At 35.3% G+C, this 20682-nt stretch overlaps 1 protein-coding gene across 28 annotated transcripts in view; it reads left to right on the top strand.

The window, feature by feature from the left end:
* CCDC7 (coiled-coil domain containing 7) overlaps positions 1–20682 on the top strand; it is a 459676-nt gene that overhangs the window by 413818 nt on the left and 25176 nt on the right. For 17 of the 28 annotated variants that reach the window (XM_063710186.1, XM_063710188.1, XM_063710189.1 and 14 more), the window contains 8 exons: positions 7517–7600; positions 7816–7899; positions 8116–8199; positions 8933–9016; positions 10389–10472; positions 11149–11271; positions 14642–14767; positions 17236–17325. In XM_063710186.1, the coding sequence (XP_063566256.1) occupies positions 7517–7600; positions 7816–7899; positions 8116–8199; positions 8933–9016; positions 10389–10472; positions 11149–11271; positions 14642–14767; positions 17236–17325 (759 nt within the window). Of the gene's footprint in view, positions 1–7516; positions 7601–7815; positions 7900–8115; positions 8200–8932; positions 9017–10388; positions 10473–11148; positions 11272–14641; positions 14768–17235; positions 17326–20682 lie in introns of those variants that run through there. The other 11 variants (XM_055352972.1, XM_055352963.2, XM_055352979.1 and 8 more) reach the window with 8 other exon arrangements.

Here is a 20682-nt window from a genome sequence, read left to right as displayed (position 1 = left end):
GGTACTGGAGAGGATGTGGAGAAATAGGAACACTTTTACACTGCTGGTGGGAACATAAACTAGTTCAACCACTGTGGAAGACAGCGTGGTGATTCCTCAGGGATCTAGAACTAGAAATACCATTTGACCCAGTCATCCCATTACTGGGTATATACCCAAAGGATTATAAAACAAGCTGCTATAAAGACACATGCACACGTATGTTTATTGTGGCACTATTCACAATAGCAAAGACTTGGAACCAACCCAAATGCCCAACAATGATAGACTGGATTAAGAAAATGTGGCACATATACACCATGGAATACCATGCAGCCATAAAAAGTGATGAGTTCATGTCCTTTGTAGGGACATGGATGAAGCTGGAAACCATCATTCTCAGCAAACTATCACAAGGACAAAGTACCAAACACCGCATATTCTCACTCATAGGTGGGAATTGAACAATGAGAACACATGGACACAGGAAGGGGAACATCACACACCAGGGCTTGTTGTGGGGGGGGGAGGGGGGAGGGATAGCATTAGGACATATACCTAATGTAAATGATGAGTTAATGGGTGCAGCACACCAAAATGGCACATGTATACATATGTAACAAACTTGCACGTTGTGCACATGTACCTTAGAACTTAAAGTATAATACAAATATGCATATAAAAATAATTAAAATAAATAGGTTCAGAGAATTCAAGGAAACCATGATTAAAGCATAAAGGGGGTATGGTGACAATGTCTGTATTCACTGCCCAGATTGCCAGAATAAAATACTGCACTGGGTGCCTTAAACATCAGAAATTGATTTTCTCACAGTTCTGAACACTAAAACTTCAAAATCGAAGTGCTTCCAAGGTTGATTTCTGGTGATGCCTCTCTTCCTGGCTCAAGGACACACTTAGAGACATGCTAAGTGCACTGGGAAGTCTCCATAATAGAACCGAACAAGCAGAAGAAAGAACTTCAGAGCTCGATGACAAGGGTTTTGAATTAATCCATCAAACACAAAGAAACAAGAATTTTCAAAAATGAACAAAGACTCCAAGAAGTTTGGGACTATGTTAAATGTTCAAACCTGAGAATAATTGGAGTTCCTGAGAAGAGGAGAAATCTAAAAGTTTGGAAAACATATTTGAGAGAATAATCAAGAAAAACTTCTCCAACCTTGCTAGAGATATAGACATCCAAACACAAGAAGCTCAAAGAACACCTGGGAAATTCATCACAAAAAGATCATCATGTAGGCCTATAGTCATCAGGTTATCTAAAGTCAAGATAAAGAAAAGAATCTTAAGAGCTGTGAGGCAAAAGCATAAGGTAACCTATAAAGGAAAACCTGTCAGATTAACAGCAGGCTTCTCAGCAGAAGCCCTACATGTTAGAAGGAATTGGGGTCCTATTTTTAGCCTCCTTAAATAAAACAATTATCAGCCAAAAATTTCGTATCCAGTGAAATTGAGCTTCATAAATGAAGGAAAGATACAGTCTTTTCCAGACAAGCAAATGCTGACATAATTTGCCACTACCTAGCCAGTACTATAAGAACTGCTAAAAGGAGCTCTAAATCTTGAAACAAACCCTCAAAATGCAGCACAATAGCACCTCCTTAAAACATAAATCTCACAGGACCCATATAACATTAACACAGTGGGGAGAAAAAAAGGTATTCAGGCTACAAATGGTAAGATGAATGGAATAGTACCTCACATCTCAATACTAACATTGAATGTAAATGACCTAAATGCTCCACTTAAACGATACAGAATGGCAGAATAGATAAGAATAGATACAGAACTGCAGAATAGATTAGAAAAACCTAGTTTCTGCTGTCTTCAGGAGACTCAACACATAAAGACTCACATAAACTTAAGGTAAAGGTGTGGAAAAAGATGTCCTGTGCAAATGGACATCAAAAGCAAGCAGAAGTAGCTGTTCTTATATTAGACAAAACAAACCTTAAACCAACAGCGGTTAAAAATGACAAAGAGGGACATTATAGAATGATAAAAGGGCTAGTCCAACAGGAAAATATCACAATTCTAAATGTATATGCACCTAACACTGGAGATGCCAAGTTTATAAAACAATTACTACTAGAACTAAGAAATGAGATGACACAATAATAGTGGGGGACTTTAATACTCCACTGACAGCACTAGAGAAATCATCAAGACAGAAAGTCAACAAAGAAACAATGAACTTGAACTCTACCCTACAACAAATGGACTTAACAGATATCTACAGAACATTCTACTCAACAACTGCAGAATATACATTCTATTCATCAGCACATGGAACATTCTCCAAGATAGACCATATGACAGGCCACAAAACAAGTCTCAGTAAATTTAAGAAAATCGAAATTATATCAAGTACTCTCTCAGACCACAGTGGAATAAAATTGGAAATCAACTCCAAAAGGAACCCTAAAAATCATGCAAATACATGGAAATTAAATAACCTGCTCCAGAATGATCATTGGGTCAACAATGAAATCAAGATGGAAATTTAAAAATTCTTGGAACTGAACAATAATAGTGACACAACCTATCAAAACCTCTGGGATACAGCAAAAGCATTGCTAAGAGGAACTGTTCATAGCATTAAATGCCTAAATCAAAAAGTCTGAAAGAGCACAAATAGACAATCTAAGGTCACACCTCATGGAACTGGAGAAACAAGAACAATCCAAACCCAAACCCAGCAGAAGAAAAGAAATAACAAAGATCAGAGCAGATCTAAACAAGAATGAAACAAAAAAATGCAAAAGATAAATGAAACAAAAAGCTGATTATTTGAAAAGATAAATAAAATTGATAGACCATTAGCAAGATTAACCAAGGAAAGAAGAGAGAAGATCCAGATAAGCTCAATTAGAAATGAAACAGGAGTTATTACAACTGATACCACAGAAATATAAAACATTATTCAAGGCTACACTGAACACATTTACCCATATAAACTAGAAAACCTAGAGGAGATGAATAAATTCCTGGAAATATACAATCCCCCTAGATTAAACCAGGAAGGTATAGAATCTCTGAACAGACCAATAACAAGCAGCAAGATTGAAATGGTAATTTAAAAATTGCCAACAACAAAAAAAAGTTCAGGACCAAAGGGATTCACGGCTGTACTATCTGACATTCAAAGAAGAATTGGTACCAATCCTACTGACGTGATTCCAAAAGATACAGAAAGAGGGAATCCTCCCTAAATCATTCTATGAAGCCAGTATCACCCTAATACCAAAACCAGGGAAGGACATAACAAAAAAAGAAAACTACAGACCAATATCCCTGATGAACGTAGATGAAAAAATCCTCAACAAAATACTACCAAACCAAATCCAAGAGCATATCAAAAAGATAATCCACCATGATCTAGTGGGTTTCATAACAGGTATGCAGGGATGGTTTAACAAACAAGTCAGTAAATGTGATACACCACATAAACAGAATTAAAAACAACAATCACATGATATCTCAATAGATGCAGAAGAAGCACTTGACAGAATCTAGTATCGCTTTATGATTAAAACCCTCAGCAAAATCGGCATAAAAGGAACATAACATAAGGTAATAAAAGCTATCTATGACAAACCAACAGTCAACATTACACTGAACGGGTTTTGAAAGCATTCCCCCTGAAAACTGGAACAAGACAAGGATGCCTACTCTCACCACTTCTATTCAACATAGTACTGGAAGTCCTAGCCAGAGCAATCAGACAAGGAAAAGAAATAAAGGGCATCCAAATTGGTAAAGAGGAAATCAAACTGTAACTGTTTGCTGATGATATGATCATATACCTAGGAAGCACTAAAGACTCATCCAAAAAGCTCCTAGAACTCGTAAATGAATTCAGCAAAGTTTCAGGATACAAACTTAATCTACACAAATCAGTAGTGCTGCTGTACACCAACAGTGACCAAGCTGAGAATCAAATCAAGAACTCAACTCCTTTCACAATAGCTGCCAAAACAAACAAACAAACAAAAAACAAAAAAAGGTAGGAATATACTTAACCAAGGACGTGAAAGACCTCTACAAGGAAAACTACAAAATACTGCTGAAGGAAATCCTAGACGACACAAACAAATGACCATATTGCCAAAAGCAATCTACAAATTCAATGCAATTCCCATCAAAATACCAACATCATTCTTCACAGAACTAGAAAAAACAATCCTAAAATTCATATGGAACCAAAAAAAGCCCACATAGCCAAAGCAAGACTAAGCAAAAAGAATAAATCTGAAGGGATCACATTACCGACTTCAAACTATAAGGCCATAGTCACCAAAACAGCATGGTACTGGTATAAAAATACACACATAGACCAATGGAACAGAATAGAGAACCCAGAAATAAAGCCAGATACTTACAGCCAATAGATCTTCAACAAAACAAGCAAAAACACGAAGTGGGGAAAGGACACCATATTCAACGAATGTTGCTGGGGTAATTGTCAAGCCACATGTAGAAGAATGAAACTGGATCCTCATCTCTCTATACAAAAATCAACTCAAGATGGATCAAAGATAAATCTAAGACTTGAAATCATAAGCTTCTAGAAGGTAACACTGGAAAAACCCTTCTAGACATTAGCTTAAGCAAAGACTTCATGACCAAGAACCCAAAAGCAAATGCAACAAAAACAAAGATAAATAGATGGGACTTAATTAAATTACAAAGCTTCTGCACAGCAAAAGAAATTATCAGCAGAGTTAACAGACAACCCTCAGAGTGGTAGAAAATCTTCACAATCTATATATCCGACAAAGGACTAATATCCAGAATCTACAAAGAACTCAAATCAGCAAGAAAAAAAAAATCCCATCAAAAAGTGGGCTAAGGACATGAATAGACAATTCTCAAAAGAAGATATACAAATGGCCAATGAGCATATGGAAAAATGCTCAACATCTCTCATTATCAGGGATATGCAAATAAAAACCATAATGCGATACCACATCATTCCTGCAAGAATGGCCATCATCAAAAAATCAAAAAATAACAGATGTTGGCATGGATGCAGTGAAAAGGAAACATTTTTACACTGTTGGTGGGAATGTAAACTAGTACAACCACTGTGGAAAACAGTGTGGAAAGTCCTTAAAGAACTAAAAGTAGATCTACCCTTTGATCCAGAAATCCCACTTCTAGGTATCTACCCAGAGGAAAGGAAATCATTATACAAAAATATACTTGCACACATATGTTTATAGCAGTACAATTTGCCATTGCAAAAATATGGAATCAGCCCAAATGCCCATCAATCAATGAATGGATAAAGAAAATGTGGTGTGTATATACCATGGAATACTACTCAGCCATAAAAAGGAACAAAATAATGGCATTTGCAGCAACCTGAATGGAATCGGAGACTATTATTATAAGTGAAGTAACTCAGGAATGGAAAACCAAACGTTGTATGTTCTCACTCATGTGGGAGCTAAGCTATGAGGATGCAAAGGCATAAGAATGGTATGTTGGACTTTGGGGACTTGGGGAAAGAGTAGGGGGTGGCAAGGGACAAAAGACTATGCATTGGGTACAGTGTACACTGCTCAGGTGATGGGTGCCCCAAAATCTCACAAATCACCACTAAAGAACTTATTCATGAAACCAAACACCACCTGTTCCCCAAAAACCTATTGAAATAAAAAAATAAATTTTTTAAAAAAATTTAAAAAATAAAATAACACCGTATAGTAACTCAAATCCACAGGAACAAATGCAAAAAAATATATAAATAAGAAGGTTAGTATAGTAAACACTAAAAATATGTACTTGCTCTTCTTTCTTAGCTTAATTAAAAGGCACAGTATTATATAAATAATTAATTGTAACAACAATTATAACAATGTCTTTTATATATAGTAGTAATACACATAATAGTAGTGCAAAAATGTTGAAGAAGGAATAATGCTATATGGGAGTAATATTTCTGTACTTCACTGGAATTTGATTAGTATAAACTCAAGTAGAATCTAAAATTGACTGTGGTCAGAGCTACACAAATATGTGAACATCTTAAAAAACATTGAATCGAACACTTTACATAGGCATATAGCATGGTATGTTATTTATTTTGTAAAAATATCTCAGTGAATTCCAGGCAGGATCGTATTTAAAAAGAATTAAAGCAATGAGAGGATACTGTGAGGGAGGAAACATGAATGTTACTAGATTGTAAATTACTTTAGCACATAGATTCTCTTCCTAAATGCTTAACCTTATCTCCCCTAAAATGCTCTTCTTGTTGCCTCTCTGCTTATCTAAGAATCTTTGCATACTCACTTGAAATGAACCATTCCTTCTTATGTGTGCTAGTTGGAGTAATAATCGGAGAGGCTATATGACTGCTCATATTCCCTATTTTTATGTTTCTATAGATGTGCTTATGTTCACAAAATATAGCTGTGTACTTATGGAAAATATATTCTTATGTGTCTCGGTTCATTTTGGTAATGATGCCTCAGCTGGTCCATACTTTGGTTTAGATTTCACTGGTGGTATATTTGGGCTTCAAATGTTACACTGTAATACTTAACATTTATTCAAGAGCTCAGACATTTCTTCAGAGCAAAACTTCCACTCTATGGTATCTGGGTCATTATAGGTTTCCAACTTTAGTTATATAGTCTGCTATAAACAACTTTCTCTCACAAAATATTAGGTTCACCAGTTGACCCAAGTCACCCATTCTAATTGTCCCTGTTCAGTATGAACTCTCCTTTCATAACTTTCATGTATTTTTCCTGTTATATGACCTAGTCAGTAGTTTTCAAATCTGGCAAAAAATTCAAATCACATAGAAACTCCAGTGGAAAGGAATGCAGTCTCAATGCTTATGCTACTACAAGTTTACTTACTTCGTCCTCCCCAGCTACAAAGTCTACAAACTCAAGAAGATATGAAAGTCACATTTTCATATTCCACAAAATAATTATTTTTCTACATTATTGATACATACTTGATTTATAGTTACAAATCTTAGAAATGACATGAAGTCTTTATGAACAAATCAAAGTACTTTGCCCCACAATAACTCTCTGTGACTGTGGAGACCATGGTTTGCAAATTGACCTGTTTTTAAAAATGTTATGTTTTATCTCACCAGGTACATCCCACAGTAGATAGTGCTCTTGGTGTAAAATTTAAGGTTATATTATCATCATAAACTTTCTAGGATAATTTTAGTTTGCATAAGAGATGCATTATATGGTAAAGTCAGTGGTTAAGGAATTATAAAGTGTCAGTTTGTGCATCAATTTTGTCATTATCTTGATGTGGTCTTGTTCAAATCATGAAGCATCTCTGAACTTCAATATAATAGGCTTATATGATTTCTAATAGCCCTTCAAATTCTGTTATGTGATGCTTACTGCAATAAGATGTGTTGTGACTCTTCTACTATAATAATAAAAACTCACATGTGCACTACACATGCACACATACACATAAAATGTTTACCTTATAAAATATATTGAAATCTGCTTTATTTCTATAGAGACTAATAAGGAACTCTTAGCAGATGCTATTGGAAGAGGTATAATAAAGGGGTCAATTAAAACACAATTTAAATGTCACCAAGGTAAAAAAAATTTTTTTCAAGACTAATATTTATGGTTTATTCATATTCCTGGAGTTAAATTAAGTATGAACCTTTAATGACAACAGTACCAATATGTTACTATTATATAGGTGAAATTCTAAATGAATATCCTCCTATAATTAAACACACACACATACTCAGATATGGTAATGTTTACCTTTCAAAATATATTGATATCTGTTTTATTTATATAGAGACTGATAAGGAACATTTGGCAGATGATATTGGAAGAGGTATAATAAAGGGATCAATCAATGCACAACTAAAGGGTCACCAAAGTAAGAAAAAGAATTTTTCACATCTAATATTTATGGCTGATTTATATTCCCTGAATTAAATTAAGTATAGACCTTTAATAACAAAACTACCTATATTACAGTGTTACATAAGTAAAATTATTCATGAATATCCTCCTATAATTAAACACACAAACACACACAAGTATGGTAATGATAATCTTACAAAATATACTGAAATCTGCTTTATTTCTATAGAGACTGATAAGAACTTCTTTGCCCATGCTACTGGAAGAGGTCTAATGAAGGAATCAACCACGACACAATTAAAAAGTCACCCAGGTAAGAAAAAACAATTTCAAGACTAATATTTATGGTTTATTTATATTCCTGGAGTTAAATTAAATGTGGACATTTAATGGCAATAGTACCTATATGTTGGTATTACACAGGTAAAATTCTTCATGAATACCCTTCCATAATTAAACACACACACCCACACACAGATACACACAGAGGTATGGTAATGTTTACCTTATAAAATATATTGAAATCTGTTTTATTTCAATTGAGACTGATAAGGAATTCTTGGCAGATGCTATTGGAAGAGGTATAATAATAGGGCCAATCACTACACAACTGAAGAGTCACCGAGCTAAGAGAAAGAATTTTTCAAGTCTAATATTTAGGCTTATTTATATTCCCTGAGTTAAATTAAGTATAGACCTTTAATGACAACAGTACCTGTATCATAGTACTTTCCATAGCAAAAGATGCTATTGGAAGACATACAATAAAGGGACTATCAATGCACAATTAAAGAGTCACCAGGGTAAGAAAAAGAATTTTTGAGTCTAATATTTGTGACCTGTTTATGTTCCCTGAGTTAAATTAAGTATAGACCTTTAATGACAACAGTGTCTACATGTTATTATTACATAGGTACCTATATCATAGTGTTACATTGGTGAAATTCTTCATGAATATCCTTCTATAATTAGTTAAACACACACGTATACACATGTATGGTAATGTTTACCTTATAAAGTATTTTGAAGTCTGTTTAATTCTATAGAGACTGATAAAGAACTCTTAAAAGATGCTATTGGAAGAGATATAATAAAGGGACCAATCAGTGCACAATTAAAGAGTCACCAGGGTAAGAAAAAGAATTTTTGAGTCTAATATTTGTGACCTATTTATGTTCCCTGAGTTAAATTAAGTATAGACATTTAATGACAATAGTGCCTACATGTTAGTGTTACATAGGTAAAATTCATCATGAATATCCTTTAATTAAGCTCTAGCATTTACTATCAGTGGAACATTAGCATATTATTGGTTTTAAAACTCATCCATTTGAAAAGTAATGCATAAAAATTCAGTGTTACAGTTACCTTAGAGTAGTCTCAGTGTAGGCATTTCCAAAGCTATTCTACTTACTTTTGTTTCTGAAAAGTGATGTTTAATTAGCAAAAGCAGAAAGGCAAAAGCACAAAGGCTAGCTGAAGACTGCGATGACAAGAGGAGTATAACACATAATTATTTCACTGGTTATCCATTCCCTCTATTTGATAAAAATGTCAGGCAAATTTATAAAATCTCACCTGCAATACAGTACTTTGTGTTACATAATTCAGAGATTACATTACTGGCTTTCATCTTGGTGTAAGGGTGTTATGTAGTTATACAATTTTCTTTGATCTCTGGTGTGATACAAAAAGAGGCAGACAGCTTAACAGAGAAATAAGGTAAAGAGACACATTCGAAGCCGGCCCTCTAAAACCGATGTTATCCAAGGTACTGGATGCATGTTCAAGGCTCTGCCCCTTGGAGAGCAGCAGTAGCACTTCACACTACAGGCAAGAGACTTTAGTACAATAGCCCAGTCACATCGCTATGCAAATAAATAAGGAGAGAACAATGACAAGCCCCAGATAGAGGAGGAGGAGATCAGTACCTGGAGATGCTACAATATACTATGGAAACTGTCAAATCTTGAGCAAAAATTATTAACATGCAAAGAAACAGTGAAGTGTGACCTACACCAAGGAAAAGGGCATGCCACAATAACTGTTTGTGAGAGTCCCAGGTGTTGGACCGAGCCAACGAAACCTCAAAGCACTTATTATAAGTGTGTTCTTAGAGTTAAAGGAAATTATTCTTAAGGAAGAAAAGGAAGGTAACAGAGATGTCAGCAAATAATACAGAAATTTCAAAAGATAACACGGCAAAACCCTGTCTCTACAAAAAATACAAAAATTAGCCAGGCATGGTGGTGCACACCTGTAGTCCCAGCTACTTGGAGAGGCCAAGGCGGGGGGACCACTTGAGCCCAGGAGGTTGAAACTGCAGTGAGCCATGTTCACACCTCTGCACTCCAGCCTGAGTGGCAGAACAAGATCCTGTCTCTAAAAAAAAAAAAGGAAAAGAAAAGAAAAAGAAATTTCAAAAGAAAAAAGAACTAAAATACATATGTAACATAAATGGTTACCTTACAAAGTGTTTTGAAATGTGTTTTATGTCTATAGAGACTGATGTAGAACCCTTGACAAATGCCACTGGTTCAAGTAAAACAATTGGTGAGATAAAGACACAACTAAGGACTCACTATGGTAAGAATAATAATTTTAAGTCTAATATTTACAGTTTATCTTCTCTGGGGTTTAAGTATGAATCTTTAATGATAACAGTACCTATATGTTAATATTTCATGGGCAAATGTCTTCATGAATATTCTCATATAATTAAACTGTCGTATTATCAATGGGAAATTAGCTAGAAAGTTTTAAAACCTCTAGACAATGATTTTAAAAAATATGAGGTTTATAATTCTCTGTTTAAATAAATGTTTTCTACAATAATCCATGTTACTTTTATAGCAATAGGATTTATGAAAAATAAATCTAATAAACATTGGTTCAATTGGGGCAGGGGGGATCCAGTAGCTTATACATAGACTTCTGACCTCCAAAACTATCTTTCTAAGTGTATCCTTTTAAATGTAGACTATGGATCAATTATAGAAATGAACATTTGGTCAAAGTAAAATAAAGTTGGGATAAAGGTTGAAATTAAGGAAGATACTGTCACAGAATGCAGAACAAAGACAAGAAAGAGAAAATGATGAGAGACTATACAGAAATTTAAGTAATAAACAAGTGGCCATTTAATAAAATGTGGGAAGAAAAATTACCAAGGCAGAAATAAAGACAAATACGTGGAGTTGGAGATTAGTGTGTGAATAGTCAAGAGTATTCATGCACTTTTTCTTTTAAAATTTTATCTTAGATGTGAACTTATTTAAAAACAAAGATATGTCCGTACAACATCAAGAAGGTATCTTTACTAGGAGCATTACACCAAGTAAATTCCCAACAAAAGTGATCAATTTATCACCCTTTGAAAACAAAGGTAAAGAATTATGTATGTAGATATGAATTCAGTATCTAATTACCTAGAATAGTTTTAAAGTATGCTTTTTCATTTACTCTTTTTGCATCTTACTTTTTTTCAGAAATATCTTAGGAAAATTCTTACAAGCGTAAAAATAAAATGGTTTTAATTCATCCTTTTTATTGGCAGCATGATACTTCATAGTAAGAACACTTTATTCAATCATTCTACTAAAGAGCATTGACTTTTTAGGCTTGAGATTTCTTATTAAAGTATACATGGATTTTTATCATTAAATGATATTTCCAGATTGCTTTCCTAAAGAGCTATTAAAATTAACATTTTCATCAGCAATCTTTAGGGAAAATTCTCTTCTGTGTGTAAGTATCTGCAATATGGATTGCTGGGTTTTTTTTTCATTTATACCCATCTGAAAGTTACTAAATTAATCTCACTCTTATTTTAATTTTTATTTTCATATTTGTTAGTGTTTTACGACTCCATATCTACCCTAAAACTTAAAAAAGCATAAAACAGTAGTAACCACTTAGGTAACTGATGATTGCCTTGGCTGGGCTAACTTATGCATTTTTGGTCAAATTATCAATTCACCCATATGTATGGCAGTTGGCTGGCTGTTGTTTGAGACAATGGTGTATAGAGTGGGCCCATTCAGTAAATAGAAACTTTACTGGTTGTTCAAAAAGAAAGCAAGAGGGCCCGGCGCGGTGGCTCACGCATGTAATCCCAGCACTTTGGGAGGTCGAGGCAGGCAGATCACCAGGTCAAGAGATAGAGACCATCCTAGCCAACATGGTGAAACCCTGTCTCTACTAAAAATACAAAAATTAGCTGGGCATGGTGGCACGTGCCTGTAGTCCCAGCTACTTGGGAGGCTGAGGCAGGAGAATCGCTTGAATCCAGGAGGTGGAGGTTGCAGCGAGCCGAGATCACACCGCTGCACTCCAGCATGGCGAAAGAGCAAGACTCCGTCTCAAAAAAAAAAAAAAAAAAAAAAAAAAAAAAAAAAAAAAAAAAGAAAAAAAGAGAAAGCAAGAATGTAAAAAGTAGATGACTAAGTATAAAGTTGTTAACTTGGTAACTGAAAGTATTAAAAGAATTCTAAGGTTACATGTAGGAAGCAATTACAGAAAGAAATTGCCATACGCAGAACTGAAGGAGACCTCTGCGTAGGGTATAGATTGGATGATGCTAGTGTCCCCGATTCTGCAGGGGGGAACTTGGATCCCTACTTCTGAAGGCGGGGGGCACTGGCCATCTACTGCTAGTTTCTAAGTGGGGAGGAATAATAAAACTGGTTCTTCAAATGGTGGAAAAAAATGCAAACTCTTTGTTGCCATGGGAGGAATTGCTACTTTTGGAATAACGAAACAATACCAGGATGTTCTTCACAGAAACTGAAAAGAGACAGGAAGCTCTCAAAGCCCACCAGGAACAAAATGAGAAGAACAAGTCTGTCCTTTTTCCTCCAAATTTGCAGATTTCCTCTATCTAGCCTATCTTGCACGGCCTACCTTGGAGCTACTTTGCAAAGCAAAAATGTGGTCTGCAGAATCCCAGATCCAGTATCATGAAGCAGAGTGTAGAAGGGTGGTTTGGCAGCTAAACTTAATAACTGGCCCAGGAGGTGACTTGGCTGCATGTTTCTCATCATCCAGCCAACTAGCTAGGAGTCTTCAAGTTCTAAGAGCAGCATGCGGGCAAGCCTCAATATATGAGCAGTTTTGAAGTCTCTGCTCGCATTCATTTCCTTTTGTCATATTCACCAAAGTCATATAACTAAGACCAGAGTTAGTATGGAAGAACATCAATACAAGTAGGCAAGAACACAGAGACCATCACTGAAATCAATCCACCACAGTGTTCCTGCTGATTGAGAATATTCATGGCCCTCCCACATGCAAAATAGAATCAGCTCTTCCCAGGACCCCACAAATTCTTATCCAATTTTGGCATCAGTGCCAAAGACCACGATATTGTGATATATAATCATTTTCAGAGGCAACTTCTATGATATGACTTCTTTTGATACAGAGATTTTTTTTTGAAATGTCACTTGTCTCTCACAACACACACACACACACACACACACACACACACACACACAGACATGCAGTGTAACAGTGGTGAGACAGGGACAGACCACAGAAGACACTCCCATTAACAAACAGCAGGGAGAAACGAAGGCAAATATGGCAGTCAATAATCCATACAATAAGGTCACCTATTTCACCCTTCAATAGCATTATAATTTTCTCAGTAAAAACATACATGAAAAAATAAATGAACCAGGATAGTGGAGGATACCAGAATGGAATGCAGGCTGGGGCAAATGGAATTGATCGTTTCTAGTCTCTGTGTTCTTTATTTCTGCTTTGATCTTTATTTTTTTTCTTCTGGTAGATTTATGCTTAGTTCTGCTTTTACTACTTCTGTGAAGTGTAATTTTAGGTTGTTTATTTGATTCTTCTTTTTTTTTTTTTTTTTTTTTTTTGAGACGGAGTCTCGCTCTGTCGCCCAGGCTGGAGTGCAGTGGCGCGATCTCGGCTCACTGCAAGCTCCGCCTCCTGGGTTCACGCCATTCTCCTGCCTCAGCCTCCCGAGTAGCTGGGACTACAGGCGCCCGCCACCACGCCCGGCTAATTTTTTTTTTTAGTATTTTTAGTAGAGACGGGGTTTCACCGTGTTAGCCAGGATGGTCTCGATCTCCTGACCTCGTGATCCACCCGCCTCGGCCTGATTCTTCTTTTATGATGTAGACATTTAATGCTATAAACTTTCCTCTTAGGACTACTTTTGCCGCATCCCGTAAGTTTTTGTATGTTACGTTTTTATTTTCTTTTGTCTGTAGATATATTTAAATTTCCCCTTTTAATTTCCTTCTTGACACAATAGTTCTTCAGGAGCATATTGTTTAATGTTTCAAAGATTTATTAAGTTTCTTTGTATTCTCCTGTTACTGATATCTAGTTGATATTTGATGTAATTTTGATCTTAACATTGTTAAGACCTCTTTTGTGGCCTAACATATGATCTGTTCTGGAGAATGTTCTTTGTGCACTTGAGAAGAATGTGTATCCTGTTACTGTTGGATAGAACATTGTGTAATTGTCTGATAAATATGCTTTATCTTATGTGTAGTTCAAGTCCAGTGTTTATTTATTTTCTATCTGGATGACCTGTCTCTTGTTCAATAATAGGGGATATTGAAATTTTGTTGCAGTCTATGTATCCTTTCAGTTTTTTTAAATGTTTGCTTTATATATTTAGATGCTTTGATGTTGTGTGCATATATACTGTGTGAGTATTAAAAATAATTACAAATGTCATCTATTGTATGGCTAACATATTTTCTAAATTTTTGTAGAGGAAACTTATGAGTACTCTTCACCCTATGTGATTGCACCTTCAAAAGCAATTTATAGAACATACAGGGCTGGTCCAAGCTTTTCTAAAGACATCCACCTTCCTTTACTGAATCAACTCCCTTCAGGTAATTTTTAATATTTTTAGTGTACAGTGTGATTTTTAAAATAAAGGTATAACTAAATGTAAATAACCAAGTTGTAATAGCTTTAGTCATATAACAGTTTGGCAAAACATAAATGAAAGTAAATTGTGAGTTAAGTGTATCTAACATTTGTTCATTCTTAGCAATGAGTAGTGTCCCTGGCATTTCTCTTCCTCTTCTCCATTATGACTAAATTGGAGCTCCATTTCTGTTCTCCACCTTCTTGTCTTGTTGACTACTGTAGATTTTGTGGATGACTGAGATAAACTCATTTTATAACCTCTTTCTTATATTTATGTATCCCTCTTTTATTCAACCCCAGGGAGAGCATACAATAGAAAGACAACATAAGGATAGGTGAGAAGAAAAATAAATCATATGTTTAGTTTTTCCCTTCCCTTCATTATCATCTACCTAGGCTTTTAACTCCATTAATATCTAAGAACTAAGATTCGATTCTTATCTGTCACTCCAGAGGCATCATTATATAATTCTCACCCTGGTACATTTTCTACAGTTAATTGAGTTTGAATTTTTTTTATTTTTTTATAAACGGAGTCTTGCTCTGTCGCCCAGGCTGGAGTGCAGTGGCATGATCTCGGCTCACTGCAACCTCCACCTTCTGGGTTCTCCTGCCTTAACCTCCTGAGAGTTTGAACCTTTTAAAAAATGTAAATCATTTTTCTTTGATTTATTCTGTGCTCTAAAATAAATATCCATGGCACTTTCTATCCATAAAGGTTCTAAGTAAAAAATCAATAGGAAATTCAGAAAGTTGACTATTACTTTTATTTATTTTTTTACTACATGCAATATAAAAGGAAAAAGAAAACAGTAAAAAGATATTTGGGCTTGCTTCTGGAAAAGCAAATGAATGTAAGCAAAGAAAGTGAAATCCATTTTCTTTCCCAGTGAGCTAGAAGAAAAAATGGTTAGAAATTATATATGACAAAAGAGGAAAGTTTAAAATAATAAGCAAAATCCTGGGCTTCAGTGGATACAAAATAAAGTTGACAAGATAGGCTAGGACTCAAAAGGAGGGTTTTGTTGGTTGGAACTCCTAGCTTTTTATAGCTTCTCAAGCTGGGTTAGTCATTGTTCATTATATTTTAGATAAATGTAATTGATTTGGGGTTCACTTGTTACTTCATATCACCTACAACACTGCTTTTCATTAATGTAGCTCCTGGTTTTTCCTATAATTTGGGTTTTTTTTTTTCTAAGCCCAAGTCTTTTATTTGAAGAATATACTAATTATAAGCAGTAATAATAATGCTTAAAGAAAACAAAGAGGAGAATAAAATTAATAAATGGTCTAAATAGTCTATTATCTATACTTCTGCTTTATGATTACAGAGGAATAATAATGGTCTTCTCTTATGGATTGAATGAAAACTATAATAGCATAAAATATTTTTAAATTTTTCATGAAAGCATTTGGCCTTTGAATCTAAAAATAATGGCAGATATACATTTTTCAAGCAAACACTTGCCTTAAGGAATGGAAGAACTGAATGTTTCATTTCTGTGCAAAAAATATACTGAGGAAAGTCAACATATTAATGTAAAATTTTACTAACTTTGAGAAAGTACCATTCAAATGTTTCACCTTCTGCTTTTAATGTCAGCATTTTTCCTCCAAATAAGCAGGTGTTGAAACTAGTTTTAATTATATAGTTTTGTTTTTAGCAGTGTTCAAAATATGTATCTTTACAATTGCATTTCTGGTATCTCCTCCTTAATTATAGCACTAGATTTCTCATTGTGGGACTATAAACTTCTTTTTAAATAAAATGATACAATGTTTTATGTAGAGATGAAAACTTTATCTAAAAGTTTGCATTTTAATTATTCACATTTTTTACTGTCCTGCAAAAAGGCTCATTCTCTGACATTTTTATCTATGACCTTTCTAGTCTTTATTTGTTTTCATATTTTTTACTTTTATTTCAGATTCATGGGGTACATGTGCAGGTTTGTTACATGGGTATACTGCATGACATTGAGGTTTGGGATATGACTGGTCCCATCACCCAGGCAGTGAGCACAGTGCCCAATAGGCAGTTTTTCAGCCCGTGACCCTCTCTCTCTCCCCACTAGGGATCTCCACTTTATTGTTCCCATATTTATGTCCATGCTTTCCCAAGGTTTAACTCCTTCTTGTAAGTAAGAACATGTGGTATTTGGTTTTCTGATCCTATGTTAATTTGCTTTAGTCTTTGTTTTTCTTGATTTGTACTCTTATAATGCACTCTTATAAATATCAAATACCAGGCAAGAAAAAAATCAGAGAGAAAATATTTGTGTCAGGTAAGCTGCTTTATCTAAATCACTGAAAAAAAGTTGTAAGGAAACTGTGTTTTAGAATACTAAGATTTGTTTTAACATTTTAAAAGTTGAAATTACTTAATTTACCACATAATTTAATAACACTGTTCTCATTTTTTTAGGGCATTCGAAAGTTGTTACCTTAAGCCAAAAAACTATTGAATTTACTCTGCCTACTGTGACCAGTACAATTGGAAAACCTACCTATAAAGGTAAAAGAATCACTACAATACAGACATATGAAATAAAACTTTATGCTATATTCTCATTGTCTCTATTTACCAACCTCAAACCTCTGGGCTTCCTCCTTCAAACAACCAATCTTATGAGTGAGGCATAGTTTCCCAAACCTTTCTTCAAACAAGTAAAAATATATATGTAAACAGTGGTTTGTGGTTCTGAATAACCACAGGCTTATATGCTTATATCCTCCTCACTTTTGACCCAGGTAAATTGATAGAAATTTCTTTCATCTGTCACATTTTTAAGCTGCTGCATGATACTCTATGATGTGAATGCATCCTAATTTATTCAACGATTCCTCTACAGAATAACATTTTATCATCGTTTTTTGCCACTACAAGCAATGGTGCAATAAATACCATTATTCATGTATATTTATGTCACAGTAATTGCATTTCTATAAAAAAGAACATGTAAGTGAGGTTGGTGCATTAAAGGTATATATCATTTTAATTTTAATAGATATTAGCAAACGTTTCAAATTACTGTGGCTAATAGTTCTGCTAGTAAATGCATGAAATGCCTATTTCCAAGCACCTAAGCCAGAACTAGACTTTTCATGCATTGGAAATATTAAGAATATTAAATAATATTGTTAAGATGTCAGTACCACTCAAAGTGATCTAAGGATTCAGTGCAATCTCTATTGAAATCCCAAATACTTTTTTTTACAGAAAAATGTAAGTTTTTTTTTTTTTTTTAGTTCATACAGAATCTTAAGGCAGCAGTCCCCAACCTTTTTGACAGCAGGGACCGGTTTCGTGGAAGACAATTTTTCCATGGAATGGTCATGGGGGAATGATTTTAGGATGATTCAGGAGCATTACATTTATTGTGCACTTTATTTCTATTATTATTACACTGTAATATATAATGAAATAATTATACAATTCACCATAATGTAGAATCAGTGGTAGCCCTAAGCTTGTTTTCCTGAAACTAGGTGGTCCCATCTAGGGGTGATGGGAGACAGTGATAGATTATCAGGCATTAGATTCTCATAAGGAGCACACAACCTAGATCCCTCTCATGCACAGTTCACAATAGGCTTTGTGCTCCTATGAGAATCTAATGCTGCCACTGATCTGACAGGAGGCAGAGCTCAAGTGGTAATGCCAGCAATGAGGAACAGCTGTAAATACAGATGAAGCTTCCCTTGCTCACCCACTGCTCACCTCCTGCTGTGTGGCCCAGTTCCTAACAGGCCACAGATCAGGAGTTGGAGACCCTGTCCCTATAAGGGACCCGATAGTCAAAATAATCTTGACAAAGAACAAAATTGAAAGACTTACACTTCATAATTTCAAAACTTACTGCAAAACTACAATAACCAAAACAGTATGGTACCGGCCTAAAGACAAACACGTAGTTTGATGGAATAGGATAGAGAGCTGAGAAATAAACCCTCACATATATGGTCAAATGATTTTTTACAAGAGTGCTAAGACTAATCGGTATGGAAAAAATAGTCTTTACAACATATGATGCTGAGAAAACTAGATATCCACATGCAAAATAATGACGTTGTGCCCTTTATCTTACACATACAAAAATTAACTCAAAGTAGACCAAAAACCTAAAACTAAGAGCTGTACTTTAAAACTCTTAGAAGAAAACATAGGAGAAAACCATATATTGGATTTGGCAATGACTTCTTGGATGATACCAAACACACTGTCCAAAAAAATAGACATGTTAGAATTTATCAAAATTAAAAACTTTCAGTCATCAATGGAAAATATCAAGAGTAAAAAGGCAAACCTCAGAATGGGAGAAAATATTTTTAAATCACATATCTGATAAGGTATTAATAATCCAGAATATATAGAGACCTCCTACAACTCAACCACAACAACAGAACTCAATTTTAAAATGGGCATAGGCCAGCCTCCTAGAGAAACACTAATCTGATCTGATCACCCTACCCTCTGGACTGAACACGCACAGCACCCTGCCTCCCTGGATCGGGAAAGCCCTCTACAGCCTGAGTTGCTGAGGTGCCCCACCTCCCTAGGAGTGTAGCCAACATTGCACTGCTGCACACCCCCCAGGGCCAAAGCCACAGATGTGCCCCCATCATTCTTGGACCTTGCTGTCACTGCACCTGACCTCACAGAGCCTGCGCCACTGCTGTGTCCCATTACTCCAGGGCTTAGAGTTCTTGGTGCATGAATTGCCACTGTGTCCTATTGGTTCTGTAGCCTGAATTGCAATTGTACCCTGCTCATTGGGGCCTAAACCTCTGGAAAACCTCTTCCTTCCCAGAGCCATGCCATTGCTGCACCCTAACACCCAGGATGAGTCAGCAACATGCCTGATCCTGGGCCTGAGATACTGGGAAGTGCCTCAGAGTCACAGTACTTGGCCTTGTGGGAGAGCTGCATCACCCATACCTAAAAGAATAAACCTGGACCTACACCACAGGTGTCCTGGCAGTTCAACAAGACACTGAGCCCCAGACCCCAGCTCCACAGCCACTCTGAGCACCTGTTCCCTGTAACACAGCACTGCTTGGCTGCCTCTGGCCTGTGTCAGGCTCAACACCAAGAGAGATGCCCTCAGGTAAATCTACTACTATGGGGAAACTAGAACAGAAGGATCTTTAAAGTCCTTTACACTGAGAAATGGACTCCACTACTGTGCCTACCCAGAATGAGAGCCACTGCACTTTGCCCAACTAATACCTGCAGACAATATCTGCAGGTGACAATCTCCCCAAGGAAGCCACTATAAAAACAAAAATTAGCAAATAGAACTTAATTAAACTAAAGACTTCAGCACTTTCCATCCAACAGCAGCAGAACATACATTTTTTTTTAGTGCACATGGAACATTCTTAAGGATAGACCATATATTAAGCCATAAAACAAGTCTTAACAAATTCAAGAAGATCAAGAATATACCTAATACTATTTCTGAAAACAATGGTATGAAATTAGAAATTAAAAACAAAAGGAATCTTGAAAATTTACAAATATGTAGAAGTTTTAAAACATGCTCCTGAACAACCAACCAGTAGGTCAAAGAAGAAATCAAAAGCAATACTTAAAAATATATTGAGACAAATGACAATAGAATCACAACGTATCAAAATCTATGGGAAGCAGCAAAAGTAATTCTAAGAGGGAAGCTTATAGCAATAAATGACCACATTATAAAAGAAGAAAGATTCCAAATAAATAGCCTAATGTTATGCCTCAAGGAGTTGGAAAAAGAAAAACAAGCCAAAGTTTGCAGAAAGAAAGAAATAATAAAGACTAGACCAGAATTAAATCGAATAGAGAATAGAAAAACTATAGAAAAAAAATCAATAAAACCAAGAGTTG

This window comes from Gorilla gorilla, chromosome 8, assembly GCF_029281585.2.
Source record: "Gorilla gorilla gorilla isolate KB3781 chromosome 8, NHGRI_mGorGor1-v2.1_pri, whole genome shotgun sequence".
NCBI lineage: Eukaryota > Metazoa > Chordata > Mammalia > Primates > Hominidae > Gorilla > Gorilla gorilla.
This window is presented reverse-complemented; position numbering and strand designations above follow the sequence as displayed.